Source organism: Malus sylvestris, chromosome 8, assembly GCF_916048215.2.
Source record: "Malus sylvestris chromosome 8, drMalSylv7.2, whole genome shotgun sequence".
Taxonomy (NCBI): Eukaryota; Viridiplantae; Streptophyta; class Magnoliopsida; order Rosales; family Rosaceae; genus Malus; species Malus sylvestris.
Window position 1 is genome coordinate 29,044,184 of NC_062267.1, and position 12,588 is coordinate 29,056,771.

At 39.4% G+C, this 12,588-nt stretch overlaps 2 protein-coding genes across 2 annotated transcripts; one reads left to right on the forward strand and one right to left on the reverse strand.

Moving 5' to 3' along the window:
* Nucleotides 1-38: 38 nt before the first annotated feature.
* Nucleotides 39-735, forward strand: LOC126632663 (ferredoxin, leaf L-A-like). The gene has a single exon (XM_050303104.1). The coding sequence runs from the start codon at nt 124-126 to the stop codon at nt 565-567; it is 444 nt and encodes a 147-aa protein (XP_050159061.1). The 5' UTR covers nt 39-123; the 3' UTR covers nt 568-735.
* Nucleotides 736-891: 156 nt separating this feature from the next.
* On the reverse strand, nt 892-7,680 carry LOC126632662 (MLO-like protein 4). Its single transcript, XM_050303103.1, has 15 exons — nt 7,171-7,680; nt 5,871-5,928; nt 5,509-5,720; nt 5,315-5,431; nt 4,835-4,895; nt 3,883-3,974; nt 3,506-3,580; nt 3,025-3,110; nt 2,627-2,676; nt 2,490-2,530; nt 2,233-2,400; nt 2,116-2,151; nt 1,954-2,021; nt 1,726-1,786; nt 892-1,520 (listed from the first exon to the last, which is right to left on the reverse strand). Exons 1-15 carry the CDS (start codon nt 7,294-7,296, stop codon nt 1,113-1,115), a joined length of 1,659 nt encoding a protein of 552 aa, XP_050159060.1. The 5' UTR covers nt 7,297-7,680; the 3' UTR covers nt 892-1,112.
* Nucleotides 7,681-12,588: the final 4,908 nt, after the last annotated feature.

Below are 12,588 nucleotides of genomic sequence, written 5' to 3' on the forward strand. Positions count from 1 at the left end.
CTCTCTCTCATTTGTAGCCACCATTTCCACAAGCCATCCCATTTATCAACACTACTAAGCCTTTCACTCCCACTCTCTTTAGCCACAACACAAAAGCCTTGCAACCAAAGCAAACCAAAAACCATGGCAGCCACAGCAGCAGCAGCTCTCTCAAGCACCATGGTCAGCACCTCCTTCATCCGCGGCCAGCCAATGACCAGCCTGCGGTTGTCCCCCAACGTTGGCCAGGTCCTTTTCGGGCTGAAGGCCAACCGCGGAGGGCGTGTGGCGATGGCTGCCTACAAGGTGAAGCTGATCACACCAGAAGGGCCACAAGAGTTTGAGTGCCCTGAGGACGTATACATTCTCGACGCGGCGGAGGAGGCAGGAATTGACCTGCCCTACTCCTGCAGGGCAGGGTCTTGCTCCTCGTGCGCCGGCAAGGTTGTGAGTGGGAGTGTGGATCAGTCGGACCAGAGCTTTCTGGATGATGATCAGATTGGCGGTGGATTTGTGCTAACCTGCGTGGCGTATCCGGCGTCTGACGTCACACTTGAGACCCACAAGGAAGAGGAGCTTACTGGTTAAGTGCTTTTGAGCTTTCTCATGATGATGTCATGTTTTGACGGCTGCTGTCTGGTTGAATCTGGCTTAGTTTGTTTCAGGATAAGGTTGTCTTGTCTCTAATTATATGAGTTGCTTAATGTTTTTGTACTCTCGTTTGTGGTATAAAAATCTTTGTACCTTGTAAACTCACCCTTACATGAATTCTCTCTCTCTCTCTCTCTCTCTCATCCTGTTTGGAAGTGCTTTTAGGATAATTAGAAGTGCTTTTAGATAATTAAAAGAACATCTGACAACGTTTGTTAGTAAAAGTAAGGTTCAAGAGGGAAGAACTTGTAATAAAAGTGCTTGTGAAGGTAGAAGAAAGCCATATTTAACTGACAGTGGAATGAATTTTAACATGGCTTAACAGAAACTTCCAAGTGTTCAGCCATTTTCTAAACCTAAACAACGCCCTCGCTTACTAATCCGTAATCGAAATGCTAGGATTGTACTAGAGTTAAATGACGAGTCAGAGTCGGATTCCTGTTAATTCCAATTACGAAGCCTCAACTTGCTAATCAAGCCCTTCATGTTTTCTGAAACAACTCTGATAGAGTATCCATTTGTTCTTCCACTCCATCATCTTCATCGCTGCTTATCGGAGGCTGTGATGCACTCATTCTCACCGCATCAGATAAATACTCTTCCACTCGAAATGAGTAGTCGTGCTGAGGTGGTCCGGAAGTCTGTAGATCAGCCTCGGGTTGCTGTTCCATTGGTGCTACCGTTACTTGATGTAGGGAGTCCAAGGATGAGTTCCGAGACAAGGTACCAGATGCAACGGTTATCTCATCCCTCTCGTCTGTTGTATCAAGTGAACAAACTGACCTTGTTGCGTGTGATTGTTTAGACCTCTCCTTTACTCGCTTGCACCAACTATGGAGCGAATCTCTAACACTCTCAGCAACAAGAGCTTTCTTACACTGGGATCCCATCTGCAGTCACCAAATAGCGAGAATGAACCATAAAAATCAACTCATTAGTGCGAGTCAGAACAATTTCTTAGCTTCTGTGACATCCATAAGTTCCCGTAAATAAGAAACCATTAGTTTGTTAGGCTAAGGTAACAATCCCAGAAAGTCTGCAGTATTGTGCATTGCACAAAATTCTAACATAAATCAGTGAAGCGTTTAAACAAACCTGTGTAACAATTACGTTCAGAGGCACTGTGCCGTAACTACACCAGAACTGAACAAGAACACTGCAAATTTGCAATCACCGAAAAATTAAGAAAAATATTGTAAGATGCATAATACCAGTACTCTTAACATATCCATGGTCAACCTCTAGGACTGATTGACGTTAGGATCCTGTTCATATGCATCAGCATGACCGGAAATTATTGTGTTGTCAAAGTACATAACATACCCACAGGTCAACCGAATAGCGATCATTAAGTGGTTTTTCATGAAGCATGATCTCTCCTTGAGCCCCCACTGCATATACAGAGGAAAAGTTCAGTACATTCCCATGATCTCTGAAATTCCATCCAACAAATTTATATATCGTTACATGAGACCAATGTCTTACCAAGGACCAGAGAAATGTCGCCATCTCAAAGGCATTCTGCAGTTACACCAAGAAAACTCGTGAGGATCAAGGTAACTACAATTAAGACGTAAGATATGAATTTCAAATATTCGTAACCTGAAATATGATGAACTGTATCAACCGCAATAGTATCACAGGTTTTCCAAACCAAAACAAATCATCACGTGGCTTTACTTGAGTCCCATTAGCTGGCCCTGTTTGTTCCACTTCAAGTGCTAAGGAAGAGACGACATGCTGTAGTTTCGTTCCAACCAGCATGACAAGCTTTGACATGAACCATCCGAAAGAAAAATGAGAAGGAAGATTGTTTTATAGATGATTTACTTTAGAACAATGATAGCATTTGTACTTACAATGGCAGGGATGAAAGAAAGCCAAAAGTAAATATTCAAACCTGCAGAAATCGGAAATATGTCAGGAAATAAGGTTCCAATAACACAGACACGTGCGCAAATCTATTTATTTGCATTCTGAAGATACAAGACTTTACCATGAACATTTACGAATATGCAGACTATGGAATATCCCCAAAGTGGGCAGCTGCAGACAAAAAATTATTCAGATACAACAACCTTCATCCTGTAAGTCCAATAACTCATCTATTCAAAGCTTAACGTCCAATGACACCAAGCAGAGGGTAAAAACGTTCCAAGTGATATTTACGGGCATTGGAAAAGGTCATTTCATCTTCTATCGATATTACATACTTCTGTACTGTCCTATACAGCCTTATATTAACAGGAGATGTGAATATAATATAACAGATTGACAGCCAAGAAGTGCAAACCATGACAACTCAAGTACATACATACGATACAAAACTCCCAAATATCATAATATGACGTAGTTTGGTATAAAGTCACGTATGTAATCCAGAAAAGTACTTACCTAATACCCAGAATGCCCTGAAATTCATCTTCCATACTCCGGACCATGTATTTATGAAAATTATAAGAAAGCGGAAGTTTGTGCTTCTGCTTATTACGAACACATAAACAAAAAGCCATGAGCATCAGTACAGTGACAACATCAAAAAGCCATGAGAAGGGATGCTATTCCAGTGAACAAGAAAGTCAACAGAAATACACTGGTTACGAATCTCAAAACACCTAGAGTGATTAATACACTCTAAGATCTGCAACTTTATGTAGCATGCTGCATATTCTTTCAGATAGTTCGAGGTCTCTTGTGCAATAGAGAAAACAGAATGTTTACTAACTTTTTGTTTTACAAATAAAATAAAAGGAGAAGAGAGACAACCGATTACAAATATGAATACAAAGAAAAATAAGGTGCCAAAGTATGTCTTGTATATAAGCAGTAGGAAACCAACGTGTTCAACTAAGGGAATAAATAATAATATACTCACACTGATGAAGCCTGAACGCAGAGCCAAGTAATCTGATCTCTCTATAGAACTCTTAAATTGTCGTAGAAAGCAGAGCTGCAGCATTAAGATGCAAATCATTACTTTAAAGACATTTGAAAACTCAGGATATTGAAGATTTTTAGCAAATAATTGGAGATAAGGGCCTGATCCATATTGTCTTTGCAGTAAAGAAGTTTTGACTACTGTGTTTTAAAGTTGTCTTGATCGGAAAACACTAGGCAAATGAACTCAAAGCGGTATGTTTCAGCTCCCTTTGTTTTTATCAAATCTTACAAAAATTTGTTACCATTACTTTTTGTGAAAAGGGAGAATCAAGGTTTAACATATCTTCTTTTGTATCAAGGATGATAAGTTACCATCCAAATTAGAAGCCGATTCCTGCTCCATGGATGAGATGTGTGATGGAAAATAAAGGTAGACTGCCGCCTCATGACCTTGTTTTTCTTTGCTAAAGAAAACACCAATGGATTAGTAGCCATATAGCCAAGATAATATATATGTACTTCAAAGAGTTGCAAAAATAGGGTGATGAAGAAGGCATGGAAATGCACTAGAAGTTATCAGTTGAAAGGAAGCAAAAAATCCACAAAATAAACCTCTGAATTTACTCATCTTCTGGACTCCAATACTGAAGCTGATGCTTGTGTGTGTGTGTGCAGGTGCGCGTTTTTGAACTCACATCAGCCAAGTGCACATTTCCACACCAGTTTGTGTTATTCGGTTGTTATCAAAACCCCTTGACAATGAACTAATATTCTTTCCCATATCAAACTCCTGGGTAAATATTCTCAAGTACCAACTTCTAGATTTCGACCAAGAAAATTCATCATAACAAGTTCATTCTTGTGTCCAAGATAACTTCTCTCGGCTCAGTTATCTCAATAGCCAATTTTTTGGTTTAGACTTAACAAAAAGAAACCCAGGCCGGCTGTTCTACAACCCTCTACAGACAGAAGTGAAGTGCCACAGGCTGGGGGATGGTTATTGAAAACAAACCCTTCTTGTTTAAAATAATTGACAAATGTAATCATTAATGTTAGCTAGTATGAGACATTACAATATTTGATTTTGCTTAATCTGATAAGGTTACAGGTCCACAAGCATCAGGTTATCCAACACTATTGACCAATTTCTCCGATAAGATGGTGTCGAATGGCCTTGAAATTGACCTCAATTAGGCTATTGCGTTTAGCAATTGAGAAAAATATCACCAGCATAACAAGGCTTTTTACAGATTCATTGCTAAGTGAGTGCTGAACAAATTCCAGGAGGCACCTTAACTATCTTATTTTTCATTTTCTCATGTACCTTGAAAATTCGCATCAGCCAATGAGATCGCTTGATTTTCCCATTTCCTCCAACTGTAAATCTGTAAACAGGTCCACAAATTCAGAATGCAATGGCCAAAAACAACAAAGCCTTATCCCACTAAGTGGGGTCGGCTGTATGAATCCTAGAATGCCACTGCGCTCAGTTTTGCGCCAAGTCTTCCGTTAACTCCAAGTACTCCATGTCTTTTCTTAGAGTACTTGGAGCTAATGGAAGACTTTTCTCAGAATGCAGCGGACATCACAAGGAAATGAAATTATAACTTTTAGTCTGCACGGTACTCGACTTGGTTTGCAAAATCAGGATGAGATAAAAAATTTTAAGCAAGCATATATTGAGCCAACCCTAAGGTTGTTGCTGCTAAGCTCTGTAATATTAAATATATTCAGCAGTGCAGAGTTGAAAACAGCAATTTCACAAATGTAGGCCTCCAGTAAAAATTAGGGATGAAGATTGCACCTTGCTCATAGCCAAAGCCACAGCCAAACAACTGTACAACACATGGGTGATCCCAAGAACGAACAGGAACCGGTGCAGCTGCTCCAGTCCCTCGTAAGAAACAAACGGTTCCCGGCCCTGCAGTTAACCATTAGAATCTGTAAGGAAAATGCATCCACAAATCTTCCAAAATTTAACTTCGGAAACCAGTTTACCTCACCACATTGATGAGAAAAATTAGTTAATCCTCTTGGAATCTCAGTCTTGTTAGGAGAACTTTCAAGCATGACATGCTTCTTGGTGCTGTCATCTTCCTCGGAACAGATGTAAAATTGACTGGTGAAAAGGGAAGAGTTTACACAAATCCCAGAGATCCACCTTGCCGATTGTGACAACAACAACGATATCAGGCCAAGCAGCATCAATTCTGCCATGAAGACCGAAATGCCAATTAGAACAAGAAGAGAAATGTAAACATTGAACCCACATTGTCATAAACATTAGGGATATTAGAAGTCTAGGCACTCTTCAGTAGAGATGTTGTACTGTTTGAACTTAAAACCGAGGCTCAACTCACCTTCCTTAATCTTCTCCAAAGAAGCAAACAGCGCTTTCCTCCTTGTCTTCTTCAACCACTGCACACAAAATAACACAAATCACTGTTGAAAACTAAAACTAAAATTGAAAGATCTTAATTCCAAAATTCATAAATGCCTTCAAGAACTTGTTAAGCTCGCCACTTAGTACTATGATCTAGTGGTATTCCTCTTCACTTGTAAGTGAGAGGTCTTAGGTTTGATTCTCGCCAAAGGCGAATTTGAACCACATTATTGTTAGCCCATTGTGAGGCTAAACCCACCCCCGTCCCGTGTAGATAATATCGTTGTTAAAAAAAAAAAAATAAGAACTTGTTAAGCTCAATAAAACAACCCTCCATCACAACAACATTCAAACTTATTTCCTTTCCTTTCCTGCCCTTTTCTCAGCAACCAAGCATAGAAACTGTCGAAGCAGGTCCCACATCGAAAAAGTTAAATCGCCATTATATTGAATGGTTCTACATCTAATTTCATCAAAACTTTCGTATAAAACGGTAAAACCCAACCTATTGCCTATTAGAGTATACACGTGGTTAAGTTGGGATATCAATGTTGATTAGTAGTGTACCACTGGACCGCTGGACCGTACCGAATAGTTTGATAGAAACTTGTGAACTAAACTAAACAGATAGGTGTGTGGGTTTCACTTGATGAAAAATCTAGTGTCTAAAACAAAATTAATTGAGCAAAGTAGCTAGCTTGGTCCCATACATTGAAGAATCTACAAATCAGCATATTTTTCAAAGCATTTCATCATCAATTCATTACAAAACTCTTCTCATATGTATATCTCCAAACTAACAAAAATGTATGCTATATGGGTCCCCAATACATTAAAATAAATAAAGGGCACAATTTTGCTCACCACACCCTCAAGTGGTGGTGTGGAGGTACTGCTCACCAATCTATTTATCATTTGATGAATTTAAATTTTAAAATTTATGTCTATTTACTAAATATATCTTGAAATTTAGACTCATCTGACTGTCATAAATAAGATGGTGAGCAAAAATTTAAAATACCCTAAAATAAAACCCATTTTCTTTTCTTGAAGCTATAATAAATTAGATACAGCACTACAACTGTGAATCAAAAGACTTCGTCAAGTTGGCTAAAACATCGAAAGTTCAAATCTTCTCTCCAGTTTAAATTAAATTAATTAAAATATCGTTCGAATAAAAAATATCAACCAAAATAAATTTACAGCACTAGAAATAAATTAGCTTTCTCACAAAACATTTCCCAACTAAGCAGAACAAGCCAAGACATTTTGTTTACCTTTCCACATCTGTAGATTGACCTTTCTACCAGAAGGCAGACAAAGACCATAACAATAATAACCGAAGCAACTGAATACGTTGGCGTCTCGGCCAACGACCTCTGTTGCTGTATCATCTCCTCCATCTCCTCCTCCTCCTCCTCCTCCTCCTCCTCGACCAACAATCAACAGTCAACAGAAAACCATCAACTGTTACTCTCAAAGGTTTCGACTTTCTTAGTTTTTAAGGAAAGATGGCAACTTTCTGGAGAAAATGGAAGCTGCCCAACAGCCCAAGTGGAAAAAAGCAGAAAGAAGGAAAGATCCAGGAAATGGGGAAATACCAAGACCACGTTGTTGTGTAATATATTAATGTCGTTGAAGAGAGAGAGAGAGAGAGAGAGAGAGAGAGCGAGGGTTTGAATAATTGAATGAATGTGAAAGTAGTAGGAGGATCTTCTTCTTCAATATTTTACATATATAGGATCTAAAGTTTGTTGCATTATTTATATCCTTTTTCTTTGTCTGGGTTGTGATTTTCTAAACAAACCCACCTTCCATTTGCTTTGGAATTGCTGCTGCTATTTCTCTCTCCCTCTCCTTCTCTCCCTCTCCCTGTGGATGTGCTGGAGCTGCATGTCTTTTTACAAACCTACTCACGTGGAGATTAGAGAATCATCATATCCCTCCCTCCATTCTACAATTAGGGAAAAGTTTTAAGGATCCAACGGTCCTTTTGACTTCAGAAACTGGTAATAATATCACACTGTTGCCTTTTTAGCTTTAAAATGATTCCCCATTTGACAAACTCTTTCTTTGATCCTTCGTATTGAAAATCAAATGGTTTCTAAGTTTATTCACCGTCAAGTATTTATATTTTCTATGAAAAAATTTCGTTAAATGAAAGTAAGTAGAAGGATTGATGGGACAAAAATATCATTAATTTAATGGAAGTTTTGCACAGGATGATCAAAATGATTAATTGTAGGCAAACTCAAATACCACTTTTGTGGATTTTCAATCTCTATGACTAAAGTGAAGAGTTATGTTAATCTTAAACACTAGTTTGGCTAAAAAGTCCACTTCGTTTCAATCGTAGCTCATTCATTATGTAGTTTAAAACCGATTAGTTTTATAGTACAACCCTAACTTTTTTAAAGGTATTAAAGCAGGTTGGTCCGTGTAAAGTTCTATGGCTGCACGTGTTCCACGTCACCAAATTTGTATTTTGCACGTGTTGGCTTAAAAATTCGCTATCATTTGAAGCTGATTTGATTGATATCAAGCAATTTAACTATATTCAATGATACCGTAAATTCATCGATTCAAGGGCAAAATAGAAATTGTCTTTTAAAAAAATGTAGTAACAGTTTACCCCTCATTTTTCATATTTTTCTACTTTGTTTTGCTCTAGAAAATGGGTATTCCTTTTGTTTATACCATATTTAGGGCCTCATATTTAGACCTCGTATAAATACTCAGGGGATTTAAATGTAATTATGTAATAAAGGAAATGGCAAATACGTAATAAGTGATGAGTACTTATTCTATAAAGGGACCCCTCACCCTCACAATTGGGAGAGACCAATTCCTAAGGCTCCTCACCCCTTCTCAAAGCTCTCACTCTCAGAGCTCTCTCTCCCTCAGATAAATACATAACCAGTGTGGACGTAGCCCAAACCTTAGGGTGAACCACTATACATCTTGTGTTATTTACATTACTTGCAGATTCACGGCTGGATTTACGTTGTTCCAAGACCTCTGGTTTTGTGCATCAACATTTTGCGCCGTTTGTGGGAAACGATACGAAAAGTTGTGTCGGTTCTCTTTCATTCTTTCACCTCCACCGTGAATTTGCAAAAACCCAGCAACCCTGTCATCCAAATCAATCTGCAACACTCTTTCAACTCTCCCACCCAATAACAACAACAGAAAAAGCTGAAAACCGAAAGATTGCAATTCCCCTCTCTCACTAGGTTTGCAGAAATTAAAGATGTGGTTGCTATCTGAAAATGGGTTTCTGACAACCTATCAGCTGACGGGATTTTGTGGGTCAACCCACGACCACGGGATTTTGAGAGTCTCTCATTCCCTCATTTTCTGGTTTCCGTTTTTACCCTAATTGCCCTAATCGAGCTCCCAAGCTTTGCAGCATCAAGCCATGACTACCAAGAGGCATTGTCCAAGGCCATACTATTCTTCAAGGGGCAAAGCTTGGGGGTCTTACCTCAGGACTAGCGCCAATCATAGCGTGCCAACTCATGACTCAGTGACGGGTGGACATACAACACGAACTTGACCAACACAAACTCTCCAAGTATCAGAATTCTCATCCATCCCACCATCATCATGCTCATGCTGCTAGGAATAGAAGAAGAGGCCATCAATCCTTAGATGTGCTTATTTTATCGCAACTTGTCCCTCGGGCCTTTATTTTTTGCCAATTGAAAACAGATCTACGAGGCGGGAGGAAAAGTTTTTATCAATGTTTTAGGCTAGGAATATAAACGGTGAATGGATGAATTGATTCACCCGATGAACCGACCGGATCGACGAACTGGGCCAAATCTACACCTAAAGAGGCACCATCTCTTGGGCTTTTGAAGCTTCTACCAAACCAACCCTATATTCCCTTCTCCATTGCTGAACCAAAAAATGGCCAGTCATCAGCTTTCCGCTTGGGAAGCTACTCAGGAGCATGAGGTGCAATGTGTTTTCGGGGTGCATGATGTGAATGAGGAGCTTGTGGTGTCTGTATGCCACCATGATGAGGAGCAGTCTGGCTTGTTCTATGGCGGGTCTGAGTTGGTGGGTCGAGTTCCGATTTCGGTTTCGTTTGTTGCTGCTGAAAGTAATTGCACCTTACCACTGGCTTGGTATGCTCTTGAAAGTCCTAGGACTGCAAAGATTGCATGATTAAGGTATGTGCTCTGGAGAAAAACAAAGAGAGAGATGTAGTAGAAAGAGATCAAGAAAAGAGAAAAGTGAGAAAAGCAAAGATTGTGATGATCAAGGTATGTGCTCTGGTGCTTTGAGTTGTCATCCGGAGCTTTACCCAGCAAGATAAAGGAATTCAAACATAATGATGCCAAGCTGGTTGTCATCCCACAGGTCCCACCACCAACCAGGCTGAAAGCAAAAGAATAGCGAGAGTGCAATAGAAAATCACAAGCAAAAGTAAGGAATAAACACCCCACCAGAGTGATGTGGTTTACTTTCCTTATTTTTGAATGATGTAATTTATTTTTCGTATCTTTCGGAGATATCTGTATAAACCCCATCAGAGGGTAATCAAAAAAAAAAAAAAAAGGGCTAGAATGTTATGTGGAGGGCGAAGACCCATATGCTAAAAAGAGCCAAGCCCTATGGCCCAAAAATTATCCGGCAACCCGCCGCTATTATCACCAACCAAGTGATCAAAAGTACGCCCAATACTCCAAAATTATTAGGCAACTCGCCGCTATTATCACCAACCAGGTGATCAAAAGTACGCCCAGTACTCCAAAATTATTCAGCAACTTGCCGCTATTACCACCAACCAGGTGATGAAATGTACAACCTGTACTCTAATATCATTTGACAACTAGCCATTCATGCCACCAACCAGGTGATGAAATGTACAACCCGTACTCTCCTTTATGCCACCAACCAGGTGATCAAAAGTACGCCCAGTACTCCAAATTATACATGAGCATTACTCATGTCATTCATACATAAACATTCATGACCATCATTCATGTCAACATTCATGAGCATCACTCATGTTAACATTCATGAGCATCACCCATGACAACATCCATGAGCATCACTCATGTCAATCAACATAAACATTCATGAGCATCACTCATGTTAATCAGCTTCACAAGCTTCATTTACAGAGCTCTAGCTTTAAAAGCTTCATTTACAGAGTTCTAGCTTCAAAAGCTTCATTTACAAAAACTCCAGCTTCGAAAGCTTCATTTACAGAGCTCTAGCTTCAAAGCTTCACTTGCAAAGCTTCACCTACAAAGCTTCAGTGCAAGGTATACAAATACCGTCTCCAAACAACTGCCACTTCGGCCCATACATGGATTTAATTTGAAGTCTCCAGCCAACAGACTCTATTGACCGAAGACTTAGGGGACTACACTATACACCATATATTAGGCCTTAACTGGGCCTTATGAAAAATACTTGGGGGACTTAACCCATTATTTATGTATTGAGGAGTGAGCCCTTATTTTATAAAAGGGACTCCCTCACCATCATTTGAGAGCATCGCCGCCAGCTGAGCAACCGCCTCGCCGCGAGCATCACTCTTAGCCCATCACTTATGTATTGAGGAGCGAGCCCTTATTCTATAAAAGGGAATCCCTCACCACCATTAGTGAGCATCGCCGCCTACTGAGCAACCGCCTCGCCGCGAGCATCAACTCTAGCCCATCATTCATGTATTGAGGAACGAGCCCTTATTCTATAAAAGGGATTCCCTCACCTTCAATGCCACAAACCGAGCCAACCAAGGCAACATAAGCCACGAGCCGAGCAGCCTCGCAACATGTGCTACTTCTAGTTGAGCATCATTTCAGATTGAGCACCTCCTCATATCGAACATCAATTTAAGACAACATCTAGTTACTTCGGCTCACACATGGACTGAATTTCAAGTCTCCAGCCAAAAGACTCTATTAACTGAAGACTTGTGGGACTACTGTTTATACCATATTTAGAGCATCCGTATTTAGATCTCGTACAAATACTCAGGAGACTTAAATGTAATTATGTGATAAAAGAAGGGGCAAATATGTAATAAGTGAGGAGCCTTTATTCTATAAAAAGACTCCTCACCCTCACAATTAGGAGAAGCCAATTCCTAAGGCTCCTCACCCCCTCTCAAAGCTCTCACTCTCAGAGCTCTCTCTCCTTCAGATAAATACATAACCAGTGTGGACGTAGCCCAAACCTTGGGGTGAACCACGATACATCTTGTGTTATTTACATTACTTGTAGATTAACGGCCGGATTTACGTTGTTCCAAGACCTCCGGTTTTATGCATCAACACCTTTTTACCCTACTCAGAAATTTAAAATTTTTATTTTTATAATTTACCTGTTTATATTCAATTTTTTTATTTTGCTCAGTTACAAAAGTTATTTTACGCAATTTTTTTTTCGAATGATGATTCTTTTTGTGAGGATTTTGGGAATCTACAAATCGTGTTTATTTATCATATATCGTGCGGTCAGAAATAATTTTAAATACTTTTATTTTAAATTAAATATGAATAGTACTTAACGAAAACTGACAGTACTATATACGATGAACGAACACGATTTGAGGATTTTCAAAATCCTCACAAAAAGGATCCAGAGAGGATCCTCTTGGATTTTTTTTCTATACTTGTGTATTTTACCAGAGCAATCAAATTTCAAATTGGAGACCAAACGATAAATTGACT